Below are 17,972 nucleotides of genomic sequence, written 5' to 3'. Positions count from 1 at the left end.
GGAAGCCAAATGACTGAGATTTTCACAAACGGTAAAATAGAGGCACATAGCTTTCTTTTAAGTAAAATGTTGCTTTATCCTCTAACCTCCAGCATCCCAGGACTAATAACTGATTGCGATTTTTTTCTTTTCTTAGTGTCTTGATTTTTAGTCTGTTAATGATATGTAAATATTTCAGATTTTCTGTTATCCAAATAATGCAGTTAGACTATAACAATATAAATATTAACCTGGAACATTAAAAATGCAATTAATAGAACAATTTTAATAGGAGATGATAAGATCTAAAATGTAAACCAGATCTCTCTCTCTCTCCCTGTCTCTCTATCTGTATAAACTAATAATGTAGTAATATTACTTTCTTATTTAGCAAAGTAATTACAAAAGTTCATGCTAAATTATGATTTCATAAATAAACACATACCACAGGAGCGCAAGTATGGATGGAAAAAAACCGTGCTTAATTTCCTAGGTTTAATAGCTTTTAATACAACTCCACACCTATTTGTTGAAATGTGGCTATTTTGAAGGTCCTGTGCTAGAGGAAGCTAAGCCACAGGGAGAGGGAAAGAGATGTAAGAAAAATGCACAGATAGCAGGTCAGGTTATAGTAAGCACTCCAGGCAAAATATCCACGTGGGTTATGAAGGGTTCAAACAAAAGGGTTCAAAGGAAGAAGGCATCATAAGCAGCTGGAAAAACCAAGAAATCTAATGGAGGATATGTCATTTGAGATGGGTCTGGAAGAATGAGTAGGATTTTGAAGATAGAGACAAAGGGTATGACTTTTATTTCAATTGCTATTTTTCAGGTTTCAGTAGTCACCATATTTCATTTGATGTTACAAGTTTTAGTGATTTCTTCCTTCATTTCTAGCTTCTTAAATAAACCCTCTGCTACATGACCTCTTCGTAGCATTAATCATGCCAAATTAATCACTATTTTCTGGATAAGCCATATATTATAAAAAAATCACTATGCCTCTACTCATACTATTCTCTCTGCTTGCTTCACGTTTCTTCTTTTCCCTAAAGTAGGCTGAGAACAAATATCGAAGGCTTGGTTCATTTTCAATGTCTTCCTTGACCCCCCACCTCGAAGAAGTGTGTGTATCTCACAGGTATTTCCAAATCCCTCTATATGTTCTTTGATTATTATCCCTCACATTTTATCCATTTATCAAGGAACAAACTTGTTCCTTCACACAGAGAGGTTCTTAAGTAAGGGCAGGAGAAGCCATATGGGTATCCTCCCGCCCAGGCTGTCAGGTGGTCAGTATTCAGACTGTATATACTCTGATGCAATCAGTTTTTGAAGGAAGGAACGGTGAGCGCAAACAGAACCAGAGCTTGTTTAGCAGGGTTCATATAAGCAGTGGTTCTTAATGAAAGAAAAAAAAAGACCCTGGTGTCTTGGGCTCACTTCTTCCTCCGTGTGAATCACTAATAGGAGCGGACCGAAGGCTGAGGCCAGGCCACCTGGAAGCCCACAACGCTACTAGTAGCAGCAACAGCAGTAATAGCAACTCACTACTGTAAAATCCTCAGTGCGTTTCGATGTTCCTTCCCTGTCATCTAAATGCTTCTCTTCAGCGGCCTAAGGTGGCCCTTCATTTTTCCCCGAGTTCAGGGAAACACCTCCCTTCTTTCAGAATGTGAGAAAAAAATGGGATTTTCCTGGGACTGAGAGTGGGGATTCCCTTTCCAGAAACGTGCAATTTTTTCATCCCGCCCACCTGGACCGAAGGCGATCAAAGCGAGGGAGCTGGTGGCATATTGGAACACTCCAAGCACCCTAGCCCCCCTCCTTCCAGAGAAGGGTCTGGAGCCCCGCAATCCGCTAATTAGCTCGCCCCCATTGGTTGTCCCCAAGGCACCCCCGTGCCGTCACTGTGCTATGCTAATGAGGGGGAGTCTCATTGGCTGGGCCTCCAGCTCTAGCTCCGCAGGGAGATTGCGGGGAGAGCCGGGTTGGGCGCTTCTGGGGCCGAAACCCACCGCCCCCGACTCCCGCCAGCTCGGGGCTGTGCCGAGTGCAAGCCCGCTCGAGAGAACAGCGGCCGGGCCGCTGCCCTCTGGGAGGATCTGCCAACCTGCCTTTAAGGAAAGTGCTTCACCATCAAGCGGCGCTCACTCCCACCCCTCTCCCCTCTTTCTAGGCACCGCGCGTCTTTTTCGGCGAAGTAACTTTTTATACTCGCCTCCCCCTGGTCCTGGGGACCAGAGGCGGTGCCGAGCCTGGGGGCGGTTCCTTGGCAGCGTTGATTCTTGTCAGAGCCAGACTTTTGCTCCTGGGTTGGGTTTGCATCATCCCCATTACACCCTCAGGAAAGAGGAGCCAGCCCCCTTTCAAGCCTTAGCTTCCGGCTCCAAGCCGACCCCCTCCCCCTCCCTGTCCCCTTCCCCTTCTCCCATCCCTCTCTCGGCCACAGCGTCTTGTTAGTCCTCTCCCTCTACTCCGCAATATTTTCTTTCTTTCTCCCTCCTCTCCTCCATTTGTTGTTTGATGTTTCCCACTCTTTGAGGAAGGATGGTTGATTTGGAGAGCGAAGTGCCCCCTCTGCCTCCCAGGTACAGGTTTCGAGATTTGCTGCTAGGGGACCAAGGATGGCAAAACGATGACAGGTGAGTGGTGTGGTGGAGGATTGTTCTGTAAATATTGCTGAAAAAGAGAGAGAAATGGGAGGGCCGAAGTGGGGAAAGGAGGGAGAAAAGGAAAACGGAGCCAGAGAGGGAGACTAAGGCTGGGGGAGGGAGTAAAAGAGACTCTGATTTGTCTCTCCATTTTGACTCTATAGAACTGTTGCTGTAGATAAGGAACTCCTTTTCTTTACACTTTTCTTATTCTTGCAAGGTATTTATTGCATTCATTTGGTGCTTATTCTTTTGTCTATCTATGCTTTTCTAGGATGTGTATAAGGCTGGTATCAGAGGTACAATACACCCAAATGGTATGCAATATCAGTTCCAAAAAATTTGCGTTTTTTCCTTAGGTGTGGTTAATCAAACTCAAAATTGCATGCAAATTGTTTGAAAAAGCACATTAGAAACTTAAAATCTCCTGAGTTTATTTACCTACTCCTTGTCTGTGTTGTCTTGAGTAGGTGTCTACTTGCCACTGGAAATTTTATGCTGTTTAAACATTTGGAGTTTTGGGTAGACAATTGGTTTAAATATGTAACAGGTAGTTACTGAAAATGACAACCATTTTAAAAGAATATACTCACTTTGAACAGGTAACTCTGACCATTATGAATAATAGTGTTTGTATAACATGATACAACCTTTTCATAACTAGTGTATTTTTTTAACTGAAACAGCATATATGTCTCAAAATTACAACTAAGTTTCAAAACTAGAATATTTATTGCTAGCAAAATATTGTTCATGTGTTTTATTTATAGCACTACTGCTTTGCACAAACTTCTGAAATTCCTCTGTCTATTTCTGTCTCAAGCACATTTTGTATTTCAGCGAATTTAGTATTTTCTGGAATAGTCATCCCATATATCGCATGCCACGTTTCTTTGTTTTAAAATAATACATGTATACTAACTAGGTTCTTAACTCAGTTGAAATGTTTCATTGAAGTTTAGTTTAGTATTGATGTTCTATTTTAATTATATAAAAGACCCATTATTGGTCCAATCCAAAATCCCCTTCTCATTCACCACTGACCAATACACTCTTTTCCTTTTCTCCACCTTTTCAGCTCCCCATACCAACTACTGTCTCTACACACCCAGGATTTTATCTTGAGCATCAATTATGGGCAGCTCGTTTGGTCTCATATTAGTAATTTGAAGGGAGATGGATGTTTTATAGAGGATATTTTGATTCAATCTCTTTTAGGCAAAAGCACATTTATTGGCTAAAAATCTAAAGAAATAATACCAATTTCTCAGTATCCTTGTAAAGTGTTTGAGTAAACTGAAGATAAAGAAAATAATTTTTAAGTGAATTTGTAATACAAATTGACATTTAGATAAACTGTATTAGCCTGGTTAAATGACTTTTTAAGTGTAGCATGGTGTTCCTAGTGACTGAATGTACATTTAGTTCAGGACCTCAGGATGATTATATAGAATAGAAATCCTCTTGGAGAAAGTGTGAGATAGATTAAACACATAAAGCCCATACTTTGGTTATAGTGATGGTATTGTTGCTTGTTTGTTTGTTTTAAATATCATATCCAATATGTTAATTTTCATGTGGTTGCCCTCATTTTTTTAAGGATGCTGCAGAAATATTTTAATAATTAAGAATTTTGGTTAGTTGAACACTGTTTAAATGGATCACTGCTATATTAAAAAAGTTTTGCAGAATGGTTAAAATGTTATGTTATGTTAAAAGGTCATGCTAACCCAACTTTAACTTAAAAAGCAGGCCACATTTGCCACTAAAATGCATTATTAAACATTTAAGACATTCAACCATTTTTAAGGACTTGGCTAATTTTGTGGCTTCACGGAAAACTGTTTTTTGATTGTGGTTCCATTTGTTGTTAATCTTTGAAGGCAAGATACTTGGAATCAGGGAAACCCAGACTTCAGTCCTTGGCTGTTTCCTTCACTAGCTGAGTGGCCTTGGGAAAGTCATTCAGCCATTATGAGATTCAGCAATCTTATTTTTTATAATGGGAATTATACTATTTATCTTATAAAACTGTGACAAGAGGAAGGATGGAGAGGCACAGAACTAACATTTAGTTGGAACTAAGTTCTCCCAGGTTCTTTTAACTGTGTGATATGTTCTCTCTTAGTTAATCCGCAAACTCTGAAGAGCAGGTAATTATGTTAGGCACAAAGAAACTGAAATTTTGGTAAATTAAATACTTGTCTTGGATATTATATCTTATCAGTGTAAAGATGACTCTTCAGTTCAGCTCATTGTTATTCAAATCCCTCAAGAAATTCTTAAGTTCTTTTCATTTAATTTATTTGAACTTATAAGAATTATAAGAATAATTTACAGCACCTAGCATTGTTTAGGTGCTCATTAAATGTTAGTTCCGTTGTTCACTTCTGATTTGCTGTTTGCAATCCTTTTTTTTTTTTTTTTTCCTTTTCAAAATCCTAAGCCAATATGTGGTAGGTGAAGTCATCTTCCTTGTCTATACTATGGTGACAAATTCCTCTTTGCAATTAACGCCTGAAGAGCAATCTTATTCTACTCAGTTATCTTCTTGGACTTAATTCTTATAGAGTTGAGGAGGAAGCCCTCTTTCATGTAGGAGTAGGTAGGTCATTTCCAACAACAGATACATTTAGTGCTCTGCCCATATTCTCAAAGCAACTTTCATTGAACACCTCCTGCATGAAGTTTTCTCCCCACCACCAACCTCAGGTGCACACAAGTCCTGCTTGGAGAAAAAGCTAGAGTGTCACTGAGTAAATAGGCTATTTCTGAATCAATACTTTTGGTTCCTTGCTCCTCAGCTTGGATAATTCTGAAGCATATTCTACACGGTGTCCAAAGGGACTGAGCTCCACTTGCCTGCAGTGATAACTGGCTTAATACTGAAAGCTTTATTGGCTTCTGTCTCTCTTCTTCCCTACTGGTATTTTATTTGTGATCAATTCCCAAATAAACTGCTTCTGCTGCAATCCTATCTCAAGCTTACCTTCTGGCAGAATCTGAATCAAGATAGCTGTCTTCCAGATCTAGAGAGCCACATCCTTGTAATGATGGGGGAATTGTGTTCCAAATGTAGGAACATAAACACTTCTACCTTGTTCCTCGCTGTAAGAATTTCAAACTCCATCTTAGGTCATAGTTGACTGGCATATGAAAATGAATGAAGCATATCATAGATACTCAAATGGGTGTTGTTAAAGATATAATATTGATGGGCCTATTAGGATATAGGAAGTATGCATTCCATACCATAGATTTTCTGTGAACCAACTTTGGATAAGTAGGTCACCTAAATTTATATTGTGCCACCTTTTGTGTAGGTATAAACACATATACATACACTGGCATAATGTACATGTAATGTATATAGTGTATATGTAACAGATCTGCATTGTTTTTGTAATATATGTATTATAAAATATTGCATATGATATGCTAAAAATTGTATATTGTTATGTAATGCATCATATATTACAAATATATGTGATGAATAATATATTATAATATATGTAATTAATATATATGTGTTTGCATTATCTTAATGCTATCCTTATATAATTGCTTCTCTCTCATTTGCACTCTGATATCATTTTCTGAGTAGGACATATGGGAATAGGGTTAGACACAGCAGTGCAGAGAACTTAGCACATGAATAACACTACTTCTGTGAGGCCACAAAATAAATCTGAGAGTTGCTAAATGAGAATATTGCTTATGTGTAGGGATGTCTTTTGTATATACAATGCACACTTACTTGTTTGACATCCTGAGTAAAAACCAAAACTCTAATTCAAGTGATTTGTATGATATGTCTTTAATGGCCATGTATTCATTCAGCTAATATTTGAATGTTTGCTACATCTCAGAGCCCCATTAAGTTAGGTTTTGGAACAAATATGGAAAGGAATATGAAATAGTGCTCAGTCTAGAGGAGATCACAGATATGATAAGAGGTTAATTCACCCCAGAATATTGACAGTATTGTTTATGTTATGATGATGACCTTATAGAATTTCCATTTTAAGACTGTCAAGACGATTCTGCACCATTTGCAGAAAGGATATTCAGCATTTACTTGAAAATAAAGTAGTTGAAGTCACATATTAGAGATGGCTCAAGGCATTCAACATTCAATATTCAACTCCTGGCACTAAACCATCTTCCTGCCTTGGCATCCCAAAGTGCTGGGATTATAGGTGTGAGCCACTGCTCCAAGCCTGTTTTCTGTTTTAATATTTCTACGATTCACAAAGCAATAAAGATTTAGGGTATTCTCCTGCAGTTAAAGACTGATAAGTTACAGATTTTAAAAGTCGTCAGACACTTATACAAGCCTTCTCCTGTTTCATCATGATTTAGTAATTTTAAACTTTGGAACACAATGCACTTAATGTGAATAAATTGTCGCAATTCCAATTATTGTTAATGGAAAATCCTCAGTTGTAGCCATAGAAGAGAAAGTCATTTATTTAATTAAGACCATTATAGTTTTCAAAAATCAGGTTACTTGTTTCAAATCCAATAATTTCATGTATACCTGTACCTGTTGTATTTTATAGGTGGCCTTTAGAAGTAATTAAAGGAAGTCAACTAATGCATTGTAGTTGTTAAAACGTTAAAGGATTTGAACACAGTACAAGTCAATCCAATTAACAGTTTAAGAGGTATTTATAAAAATAGACAAATATTTCAACAGCATTTGGAATATGTGTAATTTTAGATATAAACTGCAAAATATATTGCTTTACATAATCAAATTCAGTTGTGAGAATGGGTTTTGGATTGGTATATTAAACATTTTACAAATTACCAATTTTATCCCCCATAATAAATTATATATTGTTTTGAAAAGCAGCCATTTCTTATAAAATATTTATTCTAAATTTTAAGTTCAGGTTAGTAAAGACAATTTTAAATTTTTGAGTGCTGTTAAAATGAATGACACATTATTTTTACTCTTTAATCAGATAGTGGCATCAACTATGCATATACAACGTCTGCAAAAATGATTTAAGCATTTACTTTAGGAAGAGTTTAGACAATCCTGTGTTTCTTATCAATATCGACTATATTATGAAAAAATCCACATTAGAAAATTAGAAACTTAAACAGGTAATGGTATAAAAAATAGACTTTGAATATATATAGTGTAATACATAAAATGCAGAGAAAAGTATGTTACTTGGTAATTATTGTTTTTCAATCATGACTAAGAATTCAGACATCAATATTTTACATAAAACACACAGAGTTCTTTTCTTTTGACCAACTCTTATAAATAAAATTGAAATGTGACTTTTCAAATTACTGATACTTTGTTTTTAAGGTCTGATTCAAGTTAACAGCTATCATATGTCCACTTTCTGTACTTGGTTATATATTAGCAGTACTTCTGTGAGTGACTTAATCGCTTCCCCGGGGTTCCACTTCTGAATACTGTCACATTCGGTATTATGTTCCAATATATGAATTTCATGGGGACACCAACATTGAGATCATAGCAATCAATCATTTTGTCATTGATGGTTCATCTGTTTTTATTAGAGTATTCATGTATTGCCTATGTCATATTATTTATTATGCACCATGCTTGTCTAATTTATCTTTAGAAAACAGAGCAAAAAGCAACATTTTTTTTTTTTTACAGTGAAATGGTAACCAGTTGCTTTATATACTTATAATTTGAAATTAAGTTAACTTGGCCTTTTTCTGAGCGATATTTAATGTTGAGCAGTATCCTTCATCAAGATGTCTTTTTTCTGAGTTTTAAATTTATAATTGAAATTTTCTCTGCAAAAGCAATCAAAACAATAAATAATTATCCAGAAAGACAATTATTTTTAGTCTTTGACAATCCTTGATTGGATATGGGATTTTTTTATGGGTCATAGGAAAAAAACCCTTTTCACAGTATCTTAATCATTAGCAATTGAGTTGTAATTTAAGTAACAGACATCTATCTAAACATTGTGAGATAGTGAATAGGATAAACTGTGTCCACATTGATAACAATATATGATAGGCATCTGCTCAACTTCTTTTTGAAATTAGGATGGATATGAATGTCAGACATATTACCAAAGAAATAAGACTTTTAGATAAAATATTGAGGAATAAAAATGCAGTATGGGGCAATTTATCTTTTATATTGCTTTGTAATCTTATGTGGCAATTCTGAAAAAAAAAAATGAAGTAGGCTAGCATACAGGGTCAGAGAATTGGTATGATGGCTATAAAATTGGTGAAACGCCATCATTATAAGCGGATTAAAATAACCACTGTATCAGTAGAGCCAGTTATGTTTTTGCTAAATAACATCTCCCTACAGAAACTTCTGACAGATGTGGATATATTGGTCTTTATCATTTCAAAATTTAAATGATAGCCTGCAGAAACCCTTAACAACATTGGCATCATTCTTTCACAGACATTAAACACCTACTAATTATCAAGAAGCACACTAAGCTCTAGGGATAAAATTGTGAGCAAAACAGACCTAGTTCAGATGTAAATGATTTTACAGTAGTGGAAACCGATATTAGATTTAAAAATACATACATGAACTTAATTACAGTTGTGCTAGGCTATAAAGAAGAATTGCACAATGTTATGAGAGAGCATGATGGAAGATGAGTCTAGTCTGGCAGATGAAATGGTGGTCTGGGGAAAGTTTTCAAAGAAATCTGTGTTGAGATCAACACAGATTTCTAAGGATAAGAAGATGCTGGTAGATTAAATGGGAAAAGAATATTTCAGGCTAAGGAGGAGCAGCTTGCCTAAAAGGCCAGTGTCGGGAGAGAGCAAGGCATTTTCAAGGAACTGAGGAAAGTCAGGAGGCATCTGGAAGTATAGGTCTGGAGTTCAAGAGACCAAACTGGGCCTTACATGTGGCTTGTTAGTGAAGCCATCCATAGCTATGGAGAAAATCACTTACAGAAGAGAAGGGTGGGCCTGGAGCACTGACACAATTTCATACTCAGCACAAAGTCAAAATTGGTTGGGTGGGGTTGTAGACAGTAGGATGCAAGTGAAGGTGGAGAACTTTAAGTCTCTTCTCTTCTTGAGTTTTCTGCTTATGTAGAGTAGAGATGGATATGCAGGGCCAGAAACTTCTTCAGAAGTAGAAGTGGTGGTGGTGTGTGAAAGTTTAAAGGTATCAGCAAATGATCAAACTTTATGAATAAACAAATTGTCAATATTGAGCATAGATACTGTTTTACTCTTGCAATTAAATAAAACATAGAACACTGTTACTCTGTCAAACATGCAATGTAATCCATATCAAGTATGGATATCTAATATACACGTATTACTATTATTGTGCTCCGGAACATAGAAACCAAGAAATTCACCACACATGATAATCATGTTTTACTTTGTCAACCAAGCTGCATCATTAGTTTTTTATTGACTAAAACAATCACTGATAGTGACTTTTCTGATATTATGTGTTTTGTCACTGTAGTTTTCTTGATTAAACACTCATGTAATAAAAACAAAAACTTTGTGCTCTTAGCAGCTGAGGTTCCTTTTCATGCCTTGCAGCCAACCACCCCATCTCTCCAGCTTACAGCTTTGTTTATGTGTATTTGGGCTCACAATTTGTCCCAGCACCTGGGTATTGGAGGACCCTAAACCACTGGGATATTTCATTGCATACCTCTCATGTAGAAGAGTGATCATGTACATGCTTGCAGCAGATGAATAGAAAACTAGGCTCCATGGAGGCCAGAAAACACTGTGAAATGACATTGGATTATCTGTAGCTGGTCATATAAAAGCAGAGGAGTGAATTAGAAATTTCTGACCCTGACTCCTTAACAACTAGGTACAGCTAGAACAAGCTGACTCATACATAAAGTCTTAGATGTAGTATAATTTCAAATTAAGGAGGAACCACTGTACATACTTGAAAAAATAAATCATTGATGTAAATGAAATAAATTAGTTCACCAGTGATATTAAACTTACTTGTCTTTCTTGACTGGGAAGTGGAGATGGCTTTGGAGTTTGGAGGTAAAGAGGTGAGAACCTGGAAAGCCCTAGTTGCCTGAGGGAAAAATATGCTCTTGGATGTGAGGCAGAAGATAATCAGCAAAAGAGGGAAACCAAGGACAGTGAGATTTCTCCCACAATTATGCCTTGGATTGGACGTATTTATCTTAGTCTTTTCTGACAAATAGAAGCAGTGAAGGAAAACTGAAACAGAACCCAATTGTCAAGTGTGGCTGATGTGTAGGGGACAATCGCTGGCAGCACATCTCCAACTCTTTGACCTCTTTCCTTTTTAGAGTCTCAGCTGTACCTCTCTTCCAATCAGCGTTTCAGTAGTCTCAGCACTACTGCAATCATGCCACAGCCTTAAAGGGTGAGAACCATATCCCTCTGTGTATACATTCCTTGAATTCAGAGTTGTATTACTTCCAATTTTCACAGTATGTAAATATGGGTAAGAAACGGACTTTACATGTAAAGCCAGAAAACTGTAAATCTAAGAAACAGTGAACTGGTTGTTCTTGGCTTTCGTGCACTGGACTTACATGGAATCATAATGATGAATTGTTATTACAAGGGCACACTTAGCCATCTTGTAAACCACTGTGTGAATAGGGATAAAAGCGGATTAACACATTTGGACCTCATTTAACTCCCTGTGGGAAAACTTGTAGATTGTCCACATATTACAAACAACTAGTTGTTAACAACGGGGGCCAGATGTCTAGTTTAATAATGGACAAATCTGTCAAAAATTGAAATACTACTCTGTCCCCTAGGGATCAGATAGGGTGATCAGCAAGCTGCACAGGTTCCATTAAGGAGTGATGGTAATGACTTCCATCACTGCCACACTATGTGGTGATTACATTGGCAAATTATAGATGGAAGCTGTCAGTATTTTGTTTCTATTTCTTACCTTTCTCTGCTCACAAGAGTTTATGTGCTATTTCATCCATTTCCAATAAAAATGCAAAAGATAAGGTGAAAATGTATGATCATATTGAATATAGTATTTATCGTAACATCAGAGAACATTTACCAAGTACTTAGCATGTGTCAAACATTTTTCTAAGCAGTTACATGTATTACTTTATTTAATCTTTATACCAATTCTGAGAAATTCTGTTATTTTTCCCATTTTACAAATGAATCAACCAAGGTACGGAAATATATAACTTGTTCGAAGTCACATAACCTGTAAGAGGTAACTAGAATCTAATTATTATGCCCATTCACAATGCTTACAACATACACAAATGTGATTTAATGCTATTTAAATAATAGGAAGAACAAAATTCAAACAAATTTAAAGACTTTTGAAGTCAGAAAAATCACACAGCTCTTGCATCTCCATAGGCCAGTGTTATAATGATTTGATTAAAATAAGTGTTAGGGAATTTTTGAAGTTGGTCATACTTTCTGAAAGAAAAACCCCTTTTCCGTCTAGATGTACAGCATGGTTCTTCTGACAGTCTGGAGAAAGTAGAAAGAAATGGAAAATTAGCAAAACAAACTAAGGCAACGGTTTTATTTGTGTGTTTATGGGAGTATAGATTATTATTGATTGATTGATTGAAATCGGGTAAAGGTAATTAGTATTCCAGGAACAAAATAAAAACAGTTGCTTAGCAGAATGGTTAATACGAAAAAGTAAATGAATGATAAATGAATCATGAGCATATGTCAATCAAAAATGCATCATGTAAGATCAAACAGTTAACTTACTGTTTTAAAATGTCCATTTTGAATGCTTTGGCCAGGGTCATTCACTTCTTTGCTACTTTAGGTAATCCACAATTATTATTATTATTTTATAGCTGGGTTTGTTTTTCAATGTTTTTCTCAGTAGGACTTTAGGATTTCCCGTTTATGCTTCTATCTCCTGAAGTATTTGTGCCAGTGTGAAATTGATTTTTTTTTCAACACTGTACTGGTGATAATGAAAACACTATGCAGGAATGTTATGAAATTTACATATCATAAGGTGAAGTTACTTGATTTAGGGCTTAACACTTAGGCCTACTTATTAGTATGTTCTGCCTGTTGTGAAGATTTGCAGTGGTTCACAGAAATTCATGCAATAGCACAAAATAAATAGAAAGTACAACAGAATGAAAAGATAATAAGGAAAAAAACCAAGTTAGGTGTATGTAGGTTCATAGTATGACTTCCATGAATTTGTATGTATTTACTGGAGATGGGTTGCAAAGTTAGCCAGAGCAAAGACAAGGGCATGACCAGTCGCATAAGACGAGGAATGAAGTAGTAGTTCAGAAGAAACACAGCTTTCCTTGGGGCTCAAATTTAAAGCAAATTTATCCTGTGGATCTTTGGTTAGTGTACAGTATTCTTATCCACTCTCCTATCATGAAATAGCAAGTTTCATAAGACTCATAACATTTTCACTCCCTGGTGCTGATATAACCAGAGAGAATTATTCTCTTAAAGTAGATCTACAGGACACACCCAGTACTGGATTTCAGGTATATCCTATAGGACAACAACAACAAAAAAGTACATGAGGTTACTGATTGATTATATTATTGATATATTGTGTACAGTGTACACTGTTGAGTCTTTCAATCTTCCTTAAGAACCTTTTAATCTTCCTTAAAAAAAGTTTTTAACTTTCCTTAAAAATCTTTTTTTTTCTTTTTTAAGTATAGGTGGCTTTGATTAATAATAAAGAGATTGAAGTTACAAAGTTACATTCCTTTTTTGGGGGGGGGGAAGGGCAGAGTCTCGCTCTGTCGCCCAGGCTGGAGTGCAGCGGCGCGATCTCGTCTCACTGCAAGCTCCGCCTCCCGGGTTCACACCATTCTCCTGCCTCAGCCTCCAGAATGGCTGGGACTACTGGCACCCACCACCACGCCTGGCTAATTCTTTGTATTTTTAGTAGAGATGGGGTTTCACTGTGTTAGCCTGGATGGTCTCGATCTCCTGACCTCGTGGTCTGCCATCTTGGCCTCCCAAAGTGCTGGGATTACAGGCGTGAGCCACCACGCCCGGCAGAAGTTACATTCTTTGTTGAGAACCTGATATGTAAATGTAGTCAATAGATACTATAATAGAATGGCTGTCCTTTGATGGAGAACATACTAGGATTCTAACCAAAACACAAGCCTGAATTACGTTTATTCTCTCCTTTTTACCTATATTGTACTAATTAATTTATTTTCTTTTTCCACTAGTGTCCAAAGTAAATATACAATTTAATGTTCTATTAAGACTTTGTAAGGGCTGGGTGGGGTGGCTCATGCCTGTTATCCCAGCACTCTGGGAAGCCAAGGCAACAGATTGCTTGAGCCCAGGAGTTCTAGATCAGACTGGGAAAAGTGGCAAAACCCCATCACTAAAAAAGGACAAAACATTAGCCAGGTGTGGTGGTATGTGCTCTAATCCCAGCTACTCAGGAGGCTGACATAGGAGGATTGCTTCAGCTTGGGAGGATTGAGGCTACAGTGAGCTGTGATCACACAGTTGCACTCCAGCACAAGACCCTGTCTCAAACAAACAAACAAACAAAATAAATAAATAAAAAGTAAAGACTTTGTAAGAATTCTGAATTTGGTTATTAATATAGCCCTTTACAGCCAGCCTTCTCAAAGCCATGGGTTTTGCATCTGTGGATTTAACCAATCATGGAAGGAAATTATTTTTAAAAAACAAATAATCCCATCAAAAAGTGGGCAAAAGACATGAATAGACAAGTCTCAAAACAAGACACACAAATAGCCAATACACATGAAAAAATGCTCAACATCACTAATTATCAGAGAAATGCAAATTAAAACCACAATGTGATACCACTGTACTACCACAAGAATGGCCATGATTATGAAGTCAAAAAACAATAAATGTTGGCATGGATGTGGTGAAAAGGGAACACTTTTATACTGCTGGTGGGAATGTAAATTAGTACAACCACTGTGGAAAACAGTATGGAGATTCCTTGAACTACCTGAACTACTATTTGATTTAGCAATCCCACTACTGGGTACCTACTCAAAGGAAAAGAAGTCACTATGTGTTTGAAAAACGACACATGCACATGCATATTTATAGCAGCACTACTTGCAGTTGCAGATATATGGAACTGACCTAAGTGCCCATCAACCAACAACTGGATAAAGAAAATGATACATACGTATATATATGTGTGTGTGTATATATACACGTATATATACACGTATACACACACACACACACACACACACACACACACACACACCCCATGGAATACAACTCAGCCATAACAATGAACAAAATAATGTCTTTTGGAGCAAATTGGATGGAGCTGGAGGCCATTATTCTAAGTGAAATAACTCAGGAATGGAAAACCAAACACCATATGTTCTCACTTACAAGTGGAAGCTAATCTATGAGGATGCAAAGCCCTGAGAGTGATATAATGGACTTTGGAGACATCGGGGGAAGGCTGGGAGGAAGGGTGGGGGATAAAAGACTATATATTGTATGCAGTGTATACTGCTCAGGTGATGGGTGCACTAAAATCTCAGAAATCACCACTAAAACACTTATCCCCATAACTAAAAACCACCTGTACCCCAAAAACTATTGAAATAAAAATAAAAATGAGAAACCTACTACAAAAATACAAATGAAAAGCCAGTACAGTATTACAACTATTTACGTAGCATTTACATTGTGCTGGTTATTATAAGTAATCTAGATTTATACTTGATGGGAGGGTATGATTAAGTTATGTGCAAATGTTATGTCATTTATAACAAAGACTTGAGCATTTGTGGTTTTTAGTATCCCCAGGGGTCCTGGAACCAATCCCCTCTAGATACCAAGGAATGACTGTTTATATGTGCATAGATAGAGATATATATGAAGTACATGACTATTATAGCCACCTTCTGGTTGCTAAGTAATTCATATCATATGAATAACCTCAAACTAGTGCAGCTTTTTAATTTGTCTATCATCTTTAATATCACCATAATTATTTCTATTACAGTGAATTAATATCATTAATTCATTAATATCAATTCCTTAATATCAATATAATTATTTCAATTCTCCATTTCAAAAACTTACAGTAGATTTGTATTATTTTTTCAAATTCCTTCCTCAATTAGGTATTGAGCTCTGCCTATTGTTTCTTGGTACAGTTTCAGCCTATCTTATTTAAATTACTACAGTGCTTGCCAGTGTAGCTCTTTATTCCAGGTCTGTTTTATGCACCCTATCTACAGTAGTCTTCAATGCTTAACTCGAGCCTCAGTCAACCTATGCATTTTCATCATAGTCTTCTTAAACATGATTTTACCATGTCATATTCATATTTAAAGACCTATGGTATGTCATTAATGCTATTATTTGAAATTTAAACTGCTCAGCTCAACATTCAAAGCTCTTTATTAATCAACTTTTCTTCCTAAAATGTCTTTTGAAATTTGATCTGTGTATTTATTCACAGAAATCATCTCTCTTTTCACAAGCTGATGTCTGCTTTTTGCTTGTGTCATACCATGATCTGAGGCTATCTGGTATCATGTCACCCCCTTTTTCATTACCAGACTCTAAATTGGATGCAGTACCAGAGTTATTAATGACATTTTGAAATCACTCCAATTAATCCATATATTCTACCTGCCATTATTTTGTTTTATAATTATGCTTATATTTTTGAAGGTGTAACATAACTTTCTAGGGGTAAAACCAGGTCTTTAATTCGTTTTGGATCTTTCTACATTATTTAACACAAGTAGTCCATACAAAGTCTCCAAGAATTTTAGTTCCACAGTATAAAGAAGATATTGCCAAAAGAAAAAGAAGTAAGTTGCAGCTATGAATATATAGGCCACCACATATATACATATGTACATTATTATAATAAAAATGAGTCATTTGAATTAAAATTCTTATCCCCCTTAGAAACAAAATAGTTTTCAATGTTCATTCTAAGCCTAGGTATCATAGTTTAAGGTATTTGACTTGAAAATGTCTTTTCCCCATCTAATTTAATATTCACAAGGAGCTTTTCTGTGGAAATAGCAAAGCAGAATGTGCTTCAGTCCATAATTCATACTGTGACAGTTCAAATGACTGTTAAAGTGAATTCTGAAATTTACATAGGGAATTGCTCAGTGAAAACCATCAATCTGCTTGACAGCCAGCAGTGCCATTGTCCAAGGGACATGTGGAGGTGTTGTAAATTATCAACTCCATCTCATATTCGCATAGGTAATGATAGTAATACAGAGTTGAGATGAACGGTATTGAATTTTGTGTGTGTGTGTGTGTGTGTGTGTATGTGTGTGTATGTTGGTCTTCTGTAAAAATCTTTTTCTTTTCCTTATTGAGAAACAGTGCTTATAATAGTTTAGGGTCTGTTTAGTTTTGCAGTGTTAGTATGAACAAAGAGTGATTTTCTTGAAGAATCAAAAGTATGTAGAATACATCTGTGACCATTATCTAAACAACGTGTTCTAAAAATTCCAATAGAAGGTACGTTATTCAAAAACATGTACATTCCTATTATTATAAGTGTACAAAGTCAGATCTTTTGTGGGGTTTTTTTGTTACATTTAAATTTTTAATTTTTGTGGGTACATGGTAGGTGTACATATTTTGGGGGTTCATAAGATGTTGGATACAGGCATGCAACGTGTAATAATCACATCATGGAAAATGGGGTATCCATTCCCCCAAGCATTTATCCTTTGTGTTACAAAAAAATCCTATTATATGCTTTTAGTTATTTTTAAAACCAATCCCACTACTGGGTATCTACCCAGAGGAAGAGAAATCATTATACAAAAAGATACTTGCACATGCATGTTCATAGCAGCACAACTCACAATTGAAAAAAATTGGAATCAGCCCAAATGCCCATCAATCAAAGAGTGGAAAAAGAATATATACATATATATATATATGTGTGTGTGTGTGTGTGTGTGTGTATGTATATATATGATGGAATACTACTCAGCCATAAACAGGAATGAATTAATGGCATTTGCAGCGACCTGGATGGAATTAGAGACTATTATTCTAAGTGAGGTAATTCAGGAATGCAAAACCAAACATCATAGGTTCTCATTCATATGTGGGAGCTAAGCTATGAGGATACAAAGGCATAAGAATGATACAACGGACTTTGGTGAGTCGGCAGGAAAGGGTGGGAGGGGGGTGAGGGATAAAAGACTACAAATTGGGTTCAGTGTATACTACTCGGGTGATGGGTGCACCAAAATCTCACAAATTGCCACTAAAGAACTTACTCATGTAGCCAAATACCACCTGTTCCCCCAAATTTTATAGAAATAAAAATTATTTTATTAAATTAATTAAATTATCTTAAAA

General features: G+C 36.2%; 1 protein-coding gene across 3 annotated transcripts in view; it reads left to right on the top strand.

Moving 5' to 3' along the window:
* The first annotated feature begins 2,407 nt into the window (after positions 1-2,407).
* Positions 2,408-17,972, top strand: part of KCNT2 (potassium channel, sodium activated subfamily T, member 2) — a 406,969-nt gene continuing 391,404 nt past the window's right edge. For all 3 annotated transcript variants that reach the window (XM_011951598.1, XM_011951597.1, XM_011951596.1), the window contains exon 1: positions 2,408-2,624. In XM_011951598.1, the coding sequence (XP_011806988.1) occupies positions 2,530-2,624 (95 nt within the window). In that variant the 5' untranslated portion in view covers positions 2,408-2,529. The remainder of the gene's footprint in view (positions 2,625-17,972) is intronic.

The sequence above is a fragment of the Colobus angolensis genome, unplaced genomic scaffold (assembly GCF_000951035.1).
Source record: "Colobus angolensis palliatus isolate OR3802 unplaced genomic scaffold, Cang.pa_1.0 Scaffold320, whole genome shotgun sequence".
Classification (NCBI taxonomy): Eukaryota; Metazoa; Chordata; class Mammalia; order Primates; family Cercopithecidae; genus Colobus; species Colobus angolensis.
This window is presented reverse-complemented; position numbering and strand designations above follow the sequence as displayed.